Source organism: Ptiloglossa arizonensis, chromosome 3 (genome assembly GCF_051014685.1).
Source record: "Ptiloglossa arizonensis isolate GNS036 chromosome 3, iyPtiAriz1_principal, whole genome shotgun sequence".
NCBI lineage: Eukaryota > Metazoa > Arthropoda > Insecta > Hymenoptera > Colletidae > Ptiloglossa > Ptiloglossa arizonensis.
The window spans coordinates 30832693-30850785 of NC_135050.1; the positions used below are offsets into that span (position 1 = coordinate 30832693).

The 18093-nt window shown below is 41.5% G+C and overlaps 1 protein-coding gene across 1 annotated transcript; it reads left to right on the plus strand.

Annotated features, from left to right (window-relative positions):
• Positions 1-69: 69 nt before the first annotated feature.
• LOC143144116 (MAP kinase-interacting serine/threonine-protein kinase 1) lies at positions 70-17946 on the plus strand. The gene is made up of 5 exons (XM_076306187.1): positions 70-1749; positions 6005-6142; positions 11734-12090; positions 12200-12770; positions 12897-17946. The coding sequence occupies exons 1-5, from the start codon at positions 1695-1697 to the stop codon at positions 13357-13359; spliced, it is 1584 nt and encodes a 527-aa protein (XP_076162302.1). The 5' UTR covers positions 70-1694; the 3' UTR covers positions 13360-17946.
• The last annotated feature ends 147 nt before the right edge of the window (positions 17947-18093 follow it).

Sequence of the window (18093 nt, forward strand, 5' to 3'; positions counted from 1 at the left end):
TGATGCTAGATGTAAACATCACCAGTAGCTAAACCGAGAATTCGGTCGGTGAATGCATATCGTTCAAAGTTTTTACAAAAACGTCGATGAAATACATATCTTAGACGCAGAATAGTGTTATTACCGGCAAGTCAATTCCAAACACACGAGAACGACGATCAGTGACTCTCACGCGCTATCGAAACGGTGCAAGACTATTTTCAATCTAGTCAATGTCTCGGCCCCGAGATAATTCGAGAAAAGCTTCGTAAACAAGTAAAAAACGAGGAGACTAAACGATACCTACGGTGATCCGTGCGACACAATTTTCAATGAACTTTGTTCAGTGACGCGACGCGACAGCATCTATCAATTAGGGTGTACCGGTCGCGAATCGATTCAAAATACATGTTGCATGGCACGTAAAACTTGCATCATACGATTCGCTAATTGTGTGTACGTAGCCACCACGGTGGTGCATCGTCCGTGTGCGTCTCCTCGTGACGAGAGCCCCTGGCCGGGGGCTACGTGACGTGGCGCGCGGAGCTGTTCAGAGGGCGTCGACAAAGTCGTCCGATCCTACGTGGAAGTAACGTACAGGCAGGAGGGAAGCGGCGCAGAGAACAAGACGGTGGGGATCAGCGGACTCGTCGATGCGGCGACGAACGGATTGCGCAGAGAGCGGAGGGAATGTTAGTAAGCGAGTCAGCCATCTTGTTGAGGTTCAGTCGGAAACCAACTGCCGAGCAGTGAGGGAAGGTGTACGGAAAGACCCGATGTGGTAGACGAAGGATTTTTGATGCGCTTCCGAGCCCGGTTACCGCTACGTGCGAGAGGCTGTGCGATAGCGACAACGGAGCAGCGACCACCGCGGGATTTGCGCGTACGAAGAAACCCCGGTTTATCCGGCGAAAAGTCTCAGAGTAGGAGAGAAGAGTCGAGGGAGCGGAGGTAGGTGAAGTTTTTGTTGGCGATTAAGAACTCGAGAAATTGAGTTCTTGTTTGCCCACTGGGAACAACGACGTCATCGGATCGAAAACAGTGGGAAGAGAACTTCATCGGCTAATATCGCTAGAGATAAAGGAGTAACGGAATAGTGAACGAGCGAACAGGAAAGAAAAAGCGCAGTGTCAGAGTCTGTGATAGTATTTATTCTAAAGATACAAACTACAACACGTATCATCAATTACAACAACAGCAGCATCTTTTGTCGTTCGGAGAGGCCGCAAGAACTAGAGAAGTAAAGGAATAGATAGCCTTTATATATTTATTTATATCTGTGATACCGACACTGATATATATCGATCGATCCCGAAAGTACGTCGGTAATGGGAGGAAGACTGATCAAGAAGAATAGAGAGAAGAGAACGTAGAGCCGAAACTCACGTATATATATATATATATATATATCTATATATATATATATATATGTACGTACCGAAGAAGCGACGTTATACGTGTACAGAGCGATCGTTGATTCCTGGGAAAGAAGATTATATCAGTACCTTAGTGGATATAGATGTTTTTGTATATACGACTGACTCTTTTTTACACTTATTGATATCAAATTAAGAGAACGTTCCACCGGTGTTCGTTAAACGAAAACGATACGGAAAAGTGGAAGAGAGCAGAAGAAAGCTTCGTTTCGGAAGAAGGATATTTCCTTTTCGATTCTTTTCTAAACGCTTCGACGAGTGACTTTTTCGCGTGGAAAAATGGTGGAGAAAATTCTGGAAGAACGAGAAGACGGGTGTCAGGAAGTCGGAAGAGGTATAGTAATTTACTCATAATGCTAGATATTCTTCAAACCGAGATTGATTTAACTTATTTTCTTGAAAAGGAGTTCTATATTCGCGAATTAGTACCGTCCTCTACCGTTCCTCTACCGTTCCTCTACCGTTCCTCTACCGTTCCTTTACCGTTCCTCTCTATTCTCCAAACACACACAGCTATTTTTATCATTTGTTCGTAGTAACGAAATTAAAACATAACCCAGTGGTTGCCCGTTCGTTCTATCGATCCAATCTTTTTCGTTCAACAACCGTGTGCTTTGCGTTGAACGAATTCCTATTATACATCGTGTTTTATAAAAGATGTCATTTGGACGACCGCGAAGTCTGTCACGGTTCGTAAAAAGGAGGTTTATAGATATCGACCGAAAGCTCGGATTTCACTTACAAAATCGTTCAGAATAGATTTCGTACCGGCCGCTACGAATTTTTAAGATTTGCCGCAATGGAAGAACAGAGGACGTGACGCTCGAAGTTGGTTAACGGAAGAACTTTCTCGAAGCCGGTACACAACACACGTCGTTGCCAACGTTCTTCACTTCGAGTTTCGCTGTTTCTCGGTACATATTGTAACTTCGTACTTTGATTACATTGGAAAATGCAAATTTCGTTCGAGCCTTTTAATCGCATTCGGTTATATCTACATGTATGAAACGTGATCTTCTCTGCAACGATAAACGTAGTCTAACTCTACATAAAAAGTAAATTTGCGACAGTTGTTGTTACCCTTGAAGTCGAAAACAGATTTTCATTGTTTCGTTTAATACAATTTCTGTGCTCGATGAACGGTAACTTTTGAACGTTATCGTCGATCGTTGTCTTTTCCGACAACATTACGTAGAATGTGTTATGTAATTGTCCAGTGAACAATTCATCGAAGAATATTAATTATTTTTATTCGTATTCCTTTTATTTGTGACTTCGGAATTACTTTTTACGTCTCGAAGAATTTTAGTGTCCTCTTTGTTTTCATATTTGTCTTATACATTTCTTTTTTCGTAAATTTATTCATATTTGGAAATTGAAAAAAGGAAAAAATCGGACAAATGAAATATTGTTTGGAAATATTTGGGAGAAAGGAAGACGCGACGCAACACAACGCAAATTGTGCGATGGCACGGTGCAATGCAGCACCCGTCGTTGAATTATTTTCGAGGGTCGAAGTGGGTTAGTCGGTTCGTTCGAGTTCGACGCGTGTCGCGAAGGGCGTCGGTAAGGGCAACTCAAACAAAGAATCGACGAGGGGAGGAGAGAGAAAGAGAGTCTTGCGCACGACAGATTCGTTTCTCCCCTCCGCTTAAAGGGAAGGATTCATTCCCAAGGACAAAGGGATTTGTACATGCTGCATTTTTTCCAGATTTCATAAACTTTTGAAATATTTGATTTCATACACTATTTGAAAGGTTTGGAACTATTAACGATGCGATGCCACAAACGATATTTTGTTCACTTATTTATTTGTGTATTAAATAGATTTAACCTATTATATAACGCAAGACAAACATTACATGCAAGTTATAGCAATAGAACTAACAGCGAGTGACAATAAAAAATTGTAATTGCATTAAGGTATCGGTATAAAAGATAATGGTTGATTAAAAAATTGACTGCGACGTTAAATACGTCCGAGTCTCACTGGGTATTCCGAGTGTCGCGCACCTATACCATGTGTACTCGATGCTCGATCCGTAATCTAATCTCGCTCTTTTCTAATGTAAGTCGATGTCTTCTGGTTCAAAGGCATGCGTAACGTGTACCGATTACAGATTCGTTCTTTATTGGAACAAACGGTAGTACATGTTCGTTTAACTTGGAAACTGGTAGAAGCGTTAGGTCGAAAAAATAAAATATATGTATTTGTAATTTTAAAGCGTGTTAACGGGTACGTCGTAAATGGAGCTGTTGAATCATTAAAAATATATAAGCGTTCGAGATATTTTTAAATGTTTGTTTCGTGACAATTATACCGGATTCTCTGTGAACGTATCTAGAACTGTGCTCGATATGGGTACATTTATTTTAGTGATGTGTATTTAGTAGGTTTTTCCTAAATCGTAGGTCGTTGGTAGAAAGAATAACACTTGCATAATTTTGAAACGCAAACGACAAATAACGAAAGATGAAAAGAAAGCACCGTATAGTAGATCGTCTCGCATTCGTAATCCCGACGGGGTCGTTGAATTTTTACATTGTCGTGAGTTTGCGGATGCAGCGACATTATCGTACGTGCATATCTCGCGTAAGATGGCGGCGTTCCTTTTCTGTGCCAGTCATTGAACTCCGAGCTCTCGGCCGTGCACTGTGTATTGCTTCTCGTCTAGCTATGCGAGCAGCGAATATATATTTGCTAACAACCGAATTACACCTTGTACGTAGCGTGAAATACTTGTTGGCAACCATTTTGTCGCGAATAAGAACTTTCTTTCGCGCGTTTGTCGCTCCAAAGAGTAGCTCTTTTGTCTGTAACGTGCTCTCGGACAATTATGTGTATCGTGAGCGTAGGAGGTTAATCGTACGTGAAACATATAATTTATTTGAAACCGAGGTTTCTGAACAAAGAGTTCGTCTTTCTTCGAGGTTCACAAACAAGGTTTACATCGTGACATTCACTGACCATGCACGTACGAATACATTTGTGTGCGCGTGCGTGTGCATTTCGAACCAATACTCGCGTATTTTGTTTTTCATTCTTAGAAAATTTTAACGTTGCCACATTTGATCGTAGTCGCCGGTAGTTCAAAATACGTAACACTGCTGGCAAACTGCGACAATAGCTCGTAAAGAATTTACAATTTATTGACAAACAAGTAGGACGTTGTAATTACGAGGTAGCCCGATTGTATCCGATCGTATTCCTTAAATAACGATATTACTGATTATAATTTTTTTTATTGTCTCCCATTCTATCGATGATCGAAGGTGTGGTGTTCGCACAATTCGTACGTAGACTAGCTTAGCCTTTTTTAAATATTAAACAACTTTCTTTCGTGCTTATAGTTTTTAAATTTCGAATCGACACACCCACACACACACGCGCGCGCGCGCAATGTTTGTTGTTTTCTGTCTAACAAGTAGACATCGAACGTAATAAATCGAAGCAACATTCGTTGGCAAAAATGGCAACGTTCGGGCAACATCGACGGTTATCGACCAGAGCAACGCGGCGAACACTCCGGTTTTTCTACCACTAAATATGTACCTACGTGACTTTCGGAGTGTGTACGGTTTATACGTAACAACAAAATCGTTGGCTTTTCGCGTTTACCTCGCTTCTAGTTGGAGACATTCTTGTACACATTGTACACGATACACCGAAAAAATTTGAATCATCAGTTGCGGAATCCTTTTTGCCGCAAACGTTATTTAACTCTACGAACATTGAGATACAGAAGCGAATGAAACGTGTACATCATCAACAATCGATAAAGTAAATATTACCGATAAGTCTAAAACGAAGAATGACTAATATCCTTGCCCTGGCGTTTGAACAACGTAGATAAACGCACGGTAATAAATAATATTGTGACCGTAACGATAACAAAAGCGGGAGTGTCGCGTGTGTGGACGGCAGATTGATTCTCGAGAAATTCTGTCTGCAAATAAACAGCACCGTTACGTAACTAACCCTTATGCGTCGCGTAGTCGTACAACTCTAGAAAATTATTTAGAAGGTGATTTTATTTTTGATCGCACTGCTTGTACATTTACTTTACCTTTCACTTTTGAGTAACACTCATCTTTAAAAGTATATTTTAGTTTTATGTGAACAGTATGTAGAATAAACTTTGAAATGATAATGCAAATGTATTCGTTATTACAATTCGGGCATTATTACTCGTACGTGTGCTTTGTTCGCTGGATAACGAAAAAATTAATCTCTGGAGCGGTACTCTTTTCGGTGTTCTTTCGAGACATTCGTTAAACTCTCCACCGCTGAATTACTTTGTTAATATTTTATTCCTACGGTGTATAAATTGGCAGGTACCGAGTTGTCGTTTCATACAAACACGACACGAAATGTTCAATGTTTTTGGCACAAAACCGATCGTATTTCATTTTGTCAAACTTCAAAGAAACAAAAACCAAGTACAACGAATTCTCATAGTAAAAGGAGCGTTCCCATTTCGTACGCGTTGCGTACGATTCTTCATAATTGTGAAGAAAAGTTTAGGAGACGATAAGATAATCGAACGAATTTCATTTAATCGAACGTGCATTCGTAATGTTTGTTCCAGAGGATGCAACTTGCCGAGACACTGTGAATACAACGGGAGAATCTATGAGCGCGGTGCAAGCTCGGCAAGAGGAAGCCAGGCGTAAAAGACGCAGGAAGAAGCGTTCTGGATCGTCCTTTATGTCTTCTTGCTTTCAAGGTAATGTTCAATGGAAAGAGTTTCGGACTTGCCCAACTAAAGTGAAAAAGAAGTTACGAATATTTATAACGATAAGTGTCGATAGAGCAATAACCGTTACATTCCGTTCCATGGAAACATCTTCTAATATCGCTTGAAAAGAAAAAAAGGTATCGAAAGTGAATGCTACGAGTATGCGATACTCTCTGGGTCTGGAACATTTCCTCGACTGTTTCGTTAACGTCGGAATATTTTTCAAAATGCTTCGGTTCGATAAGTGTTCCTAGAAGTATGCGAAAGCCTAAATACATAAATAGGTTTTCTCATCGAGCCGCGTTCTACTACCCGTATATTACTACTAGCCAAAAATGTACGACGAGTAGAGCAGAGCAGATGTATTACGATAGGAACGATCGACTGCGGGGAGGATCACTGTCGAAAGAAAATGTGCGACGGTTCAACGTTTTCCTCGTTTCCGTAGATTCGAACAATTGTTTTGCGACCGTTTATTGTGTACGTGTGTGTACGCGCGCGCGTCACTTGTGCTCCAGTGACTTGCATTTCACTTAGGTATTTGACCTTACACAAGTTCAGAACGTTCGAGAAACTCTCACGCGAGACGTTCCGAATCGATCGTATGCGCAACTTAAACTTCTGTTTCTAGTACGATAGTCGACGACTTGCTACAACATGGTTTACATTTCTGTTGCCCATTGTTTTTTTCTTCTTTTCTGCCTCCTCTTTCTCCTCCTCCTCCTCCTCCTCCTCCTCCTCCTCCTCCTCCTCCTCCTCCCCCCCCTCCTTATCTATTTCTCTTGTAAAATCTCGTTAGCAAATACACTCGATGAAAATAATACTTACAAATTTCAGTCTCTTCTTTATACCTTTCCTTTCGCGCAACTAGAGAATTTCATCGGGTATCTAATAAGGAGATCTTTTATGTATTCCACCGGAGATTTAGTTGGAGGGGTGAACCTAGAGGTCGAATGATGACATTCTGTGGAATATTTGGTTTCAATGGGCATTCTTTTTATAAACGATTACGATTTGTAATATAAAAGTGTTTAAATTTAAATGTTTTACAAGGAAATGTGTTGGGCGAGTGCCAGCAGTGCACGCTTCATAAGCGGAAAGTCTAAGGTTTGAATATGCTGTGACTACAAATACATTTTTTAACTTTAATTTTGACAATTAAGTTTCATTTGTAGTAAATCTTTGTTTAAAAATATACAAATAATATTAAGAATTTAATGTACCTGTTACTATGTTGAAACTGTTACGTTTGAACTTTTGCCCACCTATTTTTCTCTTTGTGAAGTTCTCACTTGTAAAGTTCAATACGTTCGAATGTACAAAATTTCAATATATTTTTTGATAACTATATCAAATTATTAGTATTGTTTGTATATTTTTAAACAATGATTTAATACTTAAGTTGGACAAAAAAGCTGAGATCACGATTTTCTGATCATAAAACAGGCGCCGTTGACGTATTTACTCATGGAACATTTAAATTGAAACACTTTTACATTACAAACCTTGGTTGTTTATAAAAAATTCTCACGAAACGTTCTACATAATTTCGTTATTAGACCATTAGATTCTTCCCGCTAAATATCGCGTTACCGAAACGTAAAATATACCAAATAGATATTTCTACCGTCTTAATGTTATTTCTAATATTGGGTAAAGATCGACGGTGCGATTCGATTCCATTATTCGTTCTTTTTAGAATTAATTTGCGAAAAACGTATATTGAGCTCGATCAAATACGATGGCAAATCTAAAAATGTATAAGGTACAGCGAGTTCGTCGATTTGCGTATTTTCGCGTAAAAATTAAATTGCGCACGATAGCCGAAAACCACTGCTCGAGTTCTGTACTTCAGTCGATTGCGTCAGCGTACTATCGATTCGTAAACCGGAGTTTCGGGTTCGAGAAGCTTCCACTCCGTACTTACACCCTAGTGGTAAACTGAGCGAGCACGAGTGCCCATGTAACGCTGAAATCTGGGGCACGGGTTAACTCGTCGATATCGTTGGAAGCTATATTCTTATATTATTTCGCTTTCTTCGAATTCTTACACTTTCGTATTTGGAAAATACAAATTTATTTGGTTTCCATGCTCTGTAAACGAACCTCGCAACGATTAAACAATCATCTTTCCATCGAAACGCAAGATCGTGCATGATTTTTTTTATAATTTTCTTTATTTTGCGTGCACGTTTATGTTTATGTATGTATGTATGTATGTATGTATGTATGTATGTATGTATGTATGTATGTATGTATGTATGTATGTATACGATTCGGAGCCAGAAAGAACGCGATGTCACTTTTCGTTCTTCCATGTTCAATTTGCATCATTCTTCTCGGGTAACTGAAACTAAATTACTTGACGGTCAAATGATCCAAAAACCAAGTCTTTTTAATCCACACTTACGCAAATTTATCGACTTTGTTCAAATTCGTAAAAGCATTTCAAACTTATTCCATCGTACCAGAATGTATCGAATATTTTGAAAGTTTAAAACAAATAGAAACGATATCGTCGAGAACCGTTTCGATGAAACGATTACATATCAATTACCAAGGAAATTATCAAAAATTTCAACGTCGAATTGTAAGCTGAATCGTCGCGTACGTACACATGTACACTGATACCAGAAATGACGTCGTTGAGTATTGGCACGGAAGCATCGATGTATTCTAATTACCGAAGGAACGGACTCTGTGCTTCACGAAATTATACGTAGTGTATATTTAACGAGTGACCTGTTTCCAAGGAAGGAAGTTTGTATGTCAAAAATCGATTTTCGGGTTTTCACGTTCCCTCCCTTCTTATTCGAATAAAATCGGTCGCATTTAGAAATCTTGAAATTCGCGTAAATGCGAACATTTTTACAAATGTAACTATTATTAATAAAAACCTTGTTCTATTTTTGAGTTGGGAGTTGAGGAGGGAGGGAGTGAGTATATATCTCAAACTACATATAAGCGTGATTTTTTTAAAAAGTTGCTTTTATCTACAAGCCCGCTTTTCTGAGAGCAGCAGATCACATAAATATATCTACAGTCACCTTTTTTAATATTTGGACGTTACAATACTTTTAGTAGTAAAAGGCGCGCGTGTGTGTGTGTGTGCGCGCGCGCGCGCGTGTGTAAGGTAGTATGGATTAAAAGTAAAAACACAAATATCAAACAAAACGACACTTAATTTTCGCGTTACAAAAATATTTGGACACATATATTTATCCACGAATCCCTCAATTATTTCCAACAAATATCCCAATCCGATGTTTAATTTTCGAATGTAAACGTAACAGTGAATACTCAATATGCCCCAAAAAGGAAGAATCATGAGTTTCGATAAACGGCAATTAGTGATTTTTAATTAGAAAAAAAGGTAAAAGCTACCGTGAAATAGCTTATTTGTTGGACACATTATTATACTTTAGACTGTTCGATGGGTTCCTAAAGAGAGTGGTCATCGCAATGATCGAATTGTGCAAAAGAAGCTGTACGTGAACGCGATGAACAGAAGAAAGTGATTAAACGTTTCAAAGGAAGAAGAATGATGGATGGGCGTAATCTTTGCCGATGAGAGCAAATATAACGTTCTTGGTTCGGACGAATGGACAGAGTGCGAAGGAGAATCAAAAAGAGGAACGTAAACCAAAAAATCGAGAACCAACCGTAAAACACGGAGCAGGAAGTGCGATAGCGTGGGGCTGTATGTACATATATCGTGTGACGGGGTTGACGAATTAGCGTTTATTGATCGGATCGTGGCTGAAAATAAATATTTAAAGATTCTGAAAAATAATTTGTTAAAAAATGTTGATAAAATTGGAGTCCGTAATCGTCTTACGTTTTATCAAGACAATGATCCAAAACATAAATTGCCAATTGTCCAGAAGTGCTGTATCCACAGTCTCGATCGCCAAATCGATCGAAAATTCGATTACAAGAAGAATGGAACAACGTTGATTGCGAATATTTAAAGAAAATTATTTCAAATATGTCTAAGCGCTCAAGAGATAAGTGATTCATCGTGCAGGTTATCCAATAAATATAGTAACATACTTTTGTAATGTTTGAATATTTTTGTAACGCGAAAATTAGACATCGTTTTGTTTAATATTTGTTACACAAAATATTGCAATTATAAAACAACTTTTTATATTTTGTTGTTTACAAGTTAATGTAACAAAAAGTAAGCGAACAAATATTTTAGTAATTCGAAAAAGTATAAAGCATTGGACTTGAAAGTAGTATAGTCTCGAAATATTAAAACGAGTACAACTGTATATTATGGATAATCGTGAATGATCAAACGCGTCGAGTGTTATTTAGTTGGAAATATAGCGCAATGAAAATTGCAACGTAGGATCGTTTTAATAACGATCGATATTTGATCACCAGCATCGAATAATGTACACTTTCGAGTTCTATTTTTCGTCAACGCAACGCTTTTCGAGCTAAATTATACAATTGGCTTTTGCCGATTTTCACGCGGAGGCCGTAGAAAGAAGCAGCGTGTAGACGTTGTGCGTATCAACTGCTTCTGGTTGCTAGGTATTCGGCAGCGGTGTTGCCAAGCAGAATCGTATCTTTGGTGCGAGGCAAAATGGTAGAAGACCAGTGGGGGAAATTAGAAGGGGAGCAGACGTGGGTTGTGGAACAGAGAAGGGATGGTAAAAGGAGAGTGAGTAGCGTGATAGCAGTAGCAGCAGCAGCAGCGGCAGCAGCAGCGGCGGCGGCGGCGGCGGCGGCGGTGGTGGTGGTGGTTGTGGTGGCGGTGATGGCGGCAGCAGCAGCGGCGGCGCAATAGTTGCGTCGTCGAACAAGAGAGTGAGAGAACGAACGAACCGATGCGATAAAAAAGAACGGAAGACATCGTATCGTGTTAAAGGGGCGGGAACCAGGCAGGAGGGACGAGAGAAGTTTAAAGACCTGGAACGGGAAGAAAGAGAGGGAGAATGTTTGTATGCGCAGTAGTTTGACGATGGTTTCGATGTGTGTTAGCACCCACCTCTCTGTGACCTTAACATTGATTGGGCTACACCGGCAGAACCTTGATCAATGTTTCGTGTACCGTGGTAGAGATACGTTTCGACGATAAAGTCAATAATCGTCGATAAAAATCGTTAGCACGACGGTATTGTAAAATATCGAGAATACGGGAAATACACATGTAAGAATTGAATGGGAGATGCGTACGCGGTTTTAACGATGATTAATTTTAGTGTTTGTAAGTTTCGTCGCGTACGTTTATAGAGACTCCCAACGTACGGTGGTCGCTAAGGCTCTCTATCCCTTTCCTCCCACTCGAGAGAGAGATTAATCGATTTAGCTTCCCGGGCTGTTCCAAGTTCGCCGAACGGGTGAACTTTTATTGTATTTTTGAGAAGAGAAAAATCGAGAATGTTGATTTAGTTTGATCGCTTAAAAAAAAGCTGAGAGGAAGGCAAATCTTGTTAGTGGTAATCAATGTAGTTTTTACCATGCTCGAAGATGCTTGTACCGTGAACGTAGCGGTATCTTTTTCACCTTTACTCGTATTTACTCAACTCGTATCGAAATAAAATTACTGTACGCGTTTGTTTCAGAACTGTACAGATTGACCGGCGAAGTTCTTGGAGAGGGTGCTTACGCCTCGGTTCAGACTTGTAGGTCGCTTTTCACGGATCTGGAATATGCCGTTAAAATAATCGACAAAATTCCCGGTCATGCGCGTGCCCGTGTATTCAAAGAGGTTGAAACGTTCCATCATTGTCAGGGACATCCAAATATTATTCAATTGATCGAATTCTTCGAAGACGAAGAGAAATTTTATCTGGTATTCGAGAAGGTGAACGGTGGTCAGTTGCTGAGCCGAATTCAAGAAAAAATTCACTTCAGCGAACGGGAAGCGAGTCAAATAATCAAGGAGATCGCTAGTGCGCTAAATTTCCTTCACAAGAAAGGTAAAAACCATTGCTTTTTACGCATTACGCGTAAAACCGAACCGTTACCTGGCGGTCGTTAACTAACCGGGGCGCGCGCGCGCGCACGCGCGTGTTTTCGTTTTCGTAGGTATCGCCCATAGGGATCTGAAGCCCGAGAACATCTTGTGCGTGTATCCGGACAAATTGACACCGATCAAATTATGCGACTTTGATCTTGGTTCGGGCATCAAGTTCAACAACTCGCTCTCCAGTCCCGTAGCGACACCGCAACTTTTGACACCCGTCGGAAGCGCAGATTTCATGGCACCGGAAGTCGTGGAGGCTTTCATCGGGGAAGCCAATTATTACGACAAGCGTTGCGATCTCTGGAGTCTCGGTGTCATCATGTACATTCTCCTTTGCGGTTATCCACCTTTCTACGGGAATTGCGGCACCAATTGCGGCTGGGAGAGGGGAGAAAACTGTCAAGCTTGCCAAGAGCTCCTGTTCACCAGTATTCAGGAGGGCAGGTACGAGTTCCCGGACAGCGAATGGAGATGCATTTCGGAGGATGCGAAAGATTTGATCAGAAGCTTACTGGTGAAAGAAGCCCATCAAAGGCTGAGCGCTGAAGGGATACTGAAGCATCCGTGGATCACTCCGGGTCCAAGTTCGGTCGAGAACACTGAGAAATCTCTCACGACCCCTCATATTATCAGGTAAAGTTCCCGGTAAATATTACCCGTTGCCAGACAAGATCCTCCGCGCTTTCGTTATGTCGCGATTTGTCGTTATTCCCGAAATCCCGCTATAAAATATTTATATTCGCTCGCATTTGCCCTTAGGAGGAATAATTCCGCGAGGGAACTCTCAGCGTTTGCAGAATCGGCAATGGCTGTGAATCGTGTGGTACTTCAACACTTCTCCGTGAATCTGGAGGACTTGACGGAGAACAGAGAGCCGCGATTGTCGACTTCGTCCACCGACGAAGACAACCATCCTTACGGGCACATGTCCGATTCGAGCAGCGAACTTTCGGAGCACAGTAAGCTATACGCGACTCATTCCTCCAGCGAGTTCGACGCGAACTCGCGTCAAAAATGTTATTCGGTTCGTTCGAGCATCGATCTGACCGATTCGAAGACCATCGGGAAGAATCGGTTGGTCGGTAAGGATTCCTCGTTGCATCAATTGTTCGGTCTGTCACCGCCTAGCGAGAGTCGCTTGCTCCAACGTCGTTTGAAGGCGCGATCGGATCTGCTCGAACGTCAAACGAGCAAAGCAGTGATCGCATCCCCGAGTGGCTGAAGGGTGACATCTTTGCGAATAAATCTCCTTTCTTTGTAGCGTACAATTCGTATTTACACGTCTGCGTATAGGGATACGAGGAAAAGTCTGTTCAGCGAACGCTATCTATCGACGGTTTACAAGGAATAATAACGACACCGTAGACGGCGGTTTTACGATTGGGCAAAAAGCGAGGCTGCTCCCTGGGGAGCAGGGTGCGCCACCGATGATCGAGCATAGACAACCATACTAATGTACGATAGATCAACATTGACGCGGCCGATGATCTTTCGCGGATTCGCATTTGACGAAATTCGAAGCAGAATATTGTTTGATTTGTTTGAAAAGCTTCTCGCGCGACGCGCTTCGTTTTAAGTTTATCGAGTGTTCGTTCGATTCATCGTTCATCCGTCGTCGTTCGACGACGATTCGTTTAAGATAATGCGAACGAAATCGTACCGTAAATACATAAATGCGATACACGCCTGTAAATTGTAAAAACAAACGCTACGGACGTTAAAAGTCGAATTGACATCGTTCTTACCCTCGGATATATAAGAAGCCTTTAACGCGTGTTTCGTCGTATTTAACGATTTGGAACAGAGTAATACGGACTAACGATAAATACGATTCGCGGTAGGTAATCTTTCTGTACTTTTGTTAACACAGTGCTTGCAAGTATGTTCGTATTCCGTTCGTATCGATTTATCGAGACACGGATGTTTACGCACCGACAAACGATCGACGACGTTAGAAGAGGAGAACGTACCTTTTCGATCGAACATCATCGGTGACAAGGCCGCGTCAACGATCACCTATTTTTCGCGAACATCTTTGCATTTCGATAAATCTCGTAGCCCGGGAAAACTACGGCAGGCAAAACGCGAACGAGTTTCTTTTCCTTTTCTGGTCGCTTTTCGAGGAGTGGTTAACAATAACAATACACAATAACAACAACAACAGCAACAACAACAACAACAACAACAACAACAACAACAACAACAACAACAACAACAACAACGCGTTCTCGAGTCAGAAACAGCGGGGTAATGCCGACGACGAGTAAAGCGCATTTTGGTGCATGTTACGAATAGTTTGCTCAGTAGGTTTTTAAGGGTGTAGCAGAGTGTAAGTTCGAAAAAGTCGCGAATATTACGATGTCCGAGAAAGGAACAACGGGTGTGCGTCGAAAAGAAAGGGGCGACAACTACGGCCATTTTTTTTGTAAATGTCTCTTAAGTATCTTTGTAGAGAGTTAGTACGTAAGAAAGATAAAAGATAAAAGGTTAGTTTAAAGAGAGAAAAAAAAAACGAAAAAAAAAAACAAAAAAATGACAGAAAAATTGTACCTGCGTCGTAAGTGAATAAGTATAAAGAGTGTGAGAAGGATAGAAAGAAATACAAAGATCAAGAGGGATTAAAGGCGAGGAACGCGTTAGGGGGAAATTTTCCCGACGAACCTAGATTACACGGAATCATCCATTAATTGCTGTTACGTATTTTTGTAGAGTTTTATCGACGAAATGTCGTTTTATCGTCTACCCACCCACAGTCGCAACATCACTCTCGCTCGACTATGTATCATGTTTTTTTCCTTGTCCTCTCTCTTTCTCCTCTCTCCTCTCTCCTCTCTCCTCTCTCCTCTCTCCTCGCAGTTCCCCTCTCCTTTCCCTCCTTCCGAATAAGTATCGCGCGTAGTTTCCTAGATACGATCGATCTCCGTATCGTTTGGCCGTACTTCGCCATGTATCCGATTGCCACGCTTGCTTGTACGTCGAGTGAACGGTTCGTCGATCGTAGGTATCCATTCTTCGTGTCGATAGACACGATGGTGGTGCCACGACGTGTTCATTCGTAGAGTGTACCGCGGCGAGGGACGGTAGATCGATTCGTAAACATATTCATCGGACACCACCAAGTTAAACGCAAACCGTTCGCATAAACGAAAACGAAAACGAAAGATTTATATTTTCTAAACTGACTTATTTCCAGATTTATATTCCGCTAGTTCGTACTGTGTGGTGGGAGATTTTTTACTCAGGGCAGTTGCAACAGGCTGCGTAAATTTCTTACGAATCGCATACTGTCGCGTTTGAAGAAAACTAAGGAGAAAGTGTTTATAATGTCTATACACGATCCAAGTTCGTTCAGGGTTAAAGTTAAATCGTTACTCGTTCTTCCTTCTTATAACGTAACCCTGAAAAGCTTTGTTCAACAACGTAACGACACGCTGCTGGGTACTCTACGACAGTTGTCTACGTAGATAGAGTTAGAAGTTTTCTCGAAAACGTTCGATCTTTCCGATGTATCTGGAGATGTGATTTTGCCATATTTTTTTATTCGACCGTTACCGAGCAGAAGCGAGGCAGCATAATCGATCTTGCAAAAATTTTACGTTATTCCATGAATTCGATCGAGTCCGCGAATTTTTAAGGAGAACCCTCTCTTAAACGAATCAACGAACGAACAAACAGCTACGCGTACTTGTGTACTTGCGTGCATATCTGCACATGCGTTCGTGCATACACGGTAGTGCCCCGATAGATGTTTTTCTGGCTGCCAAGCCTTGAAACTTACACGTGGCCGTTCCAACCACTCGAGGCAATTGCTCGGAGCGAGACTCTTCGGTTGACGCGCGAAAGCGATAAAGCACGCGCCAAGACGAATTATCGACTAATAAAAGAAACGAAATATTTATATTTTTCATTTTATTTTTACGAAAGCATTCTTATACAGTTGCAGTAACGCGTATCTCGTTGGCTCGTGTGTATACATACGTATATCTCGTCTCGCTTTCTCCATTTCTCTTCGAGTCCCGCTCCCGCTTTCGCTTTCGACCAGCTACGAACTAATTATCGAGAAACCTTAGGCACGTGACACGGCTCCGATTGAAATTGAAGAGCGAGCAATCGATTCGTGGAACACAAACGGTGCCAAAGCTAGAAAACTATTCATTGCCGGTCCCAGGTCGTAAACATCTTAAGCGGGGCCTATACACGCAACGGGTGGGTCATCGACGATTTACTCGCGGATTTGGTCCACCGTTTTTCTAGCGAAGAAAACGCTCGACGTAGCTTGCGAGCAATTATGTTTTCCGTAAACGTAATCCGTACGAACAGTTTTACCGTTGTAGTAATACTGCAATACCATCGATCCGTTTGTTCGTTGACGACGATGCGTGTACGCGTACCAGCGACAAAGATGGTGGACCGAAACAGCGGGAAAATCTCCGATAAGGTTGCTTGCGCGCCTCTACGGACCGTTCGAAAAAAAGAGTACTAAAGAGAGTCACGAACGGGCCCCGTATAACGCGCCCCGGTTACACCAGAGTTGTCCGTCTCCTCGCTTTCTTTCCATGGTTCCTTAAAAATTCGATTACTCGCGTGCGAATAATGGTTATTATTTCCTGTAATTAAGAAAATCGTGCGTGCGTGCGTGCACGCACGCTACAACGCATGCTTACGACGTAGAGACGAAAAAAATCATTGTGTTATATACGTGGTTCTTTTATCATGGAAAGCGTTGAAACATAAAATACAGCGATTATTGGTCTCTTTCTCGTAAGGCCAAAGATATCGGTGACGACAATGGCAACGAGGGCAACGATAATTGTGGGTCCTCTTCGAGTCATCGTATCTTTCGATCACCTTTCCTCCGTTATCGCCACACGTTATTCGAATTTGTGTTTTCTTTCTGTTAACCTATACGCTTTCAATTTTCAACAATGCGTTTTGGTCGTTTGTTTCTTCTTACGCTGCGAGGAATGGCGTGTGGCGTAATCATCATTGAGACGATAGTTTCGTAAGGAACTCCGAATACACTTTCGATCGATGTACATTACATACAAAATTGTCTGCACAATTTTGTTCAGTTTGCGTTCACGCGACTCGATTCGATAATCGATTACCGGTTTTTATTGGAAAACGCCGTCGGAAAACTACCGTTGTCGATCGAGGGTGTGTCGCGCAATAAACGAACAGTCGGTACGTTAACAACTCGCATAAATGATAAATGCTTTCTCGAGAAAAATTATAGTACCGCGTAACGGGAGAATTGGTAACTCGGAGACCGTGTTGTAAAAGGAGTTTTGTCGTGCGAGAGAAAAGCTCGAATGAGAAAGAAAAATCTACGGCCATAATATAGATTTATAATTGTAATATTTTGTGTGCGTGTGCGTGCGCGTGTACGAGAGACGGGGATAGACTACGCGAGCAAGGGTGCGTACGGGCGGCCGCGCGCGTCTATTAACGCCGCGTGTTCTCGTGCGGCAGTAACCAAGCTAGGATCGAGCGATCAGCGATCAGCGATCAGCGATCAGCGATCAACGAATTGCGCGCAAACGCCTGCTCGAACGACAAAAAACAATACTAGCATTTAAGCGAAAATATGAACACCTTTGTAGAGATTTTCTAGGTTTCGTGCTAAGGTACCGCTGCGCTATACCGACGAGACTTTCCTCGATCGGCTATAAATCGTTTCACGCGATTCGCAACGATTAGAAACGTTACGTTTTTATCGACGAATCAGCGTCTATAATTTATTTTCATTTATTCGTGTAATGAAAATTGTTGGCAAACAGTTTCAAATAGACGCGCAAAGACACCGAGATCGCACATCTTTGTTCGAACGTAAAATCCACGATCGAAAACAACAACAGTACGAAAGATGAAAGTCTGCAACAGGATGGTATTCACTGTCGTCGAAGTTTGAGCGTCGGTGACGCGATACAAGTTAAAACTCGATCACCTTTCGATA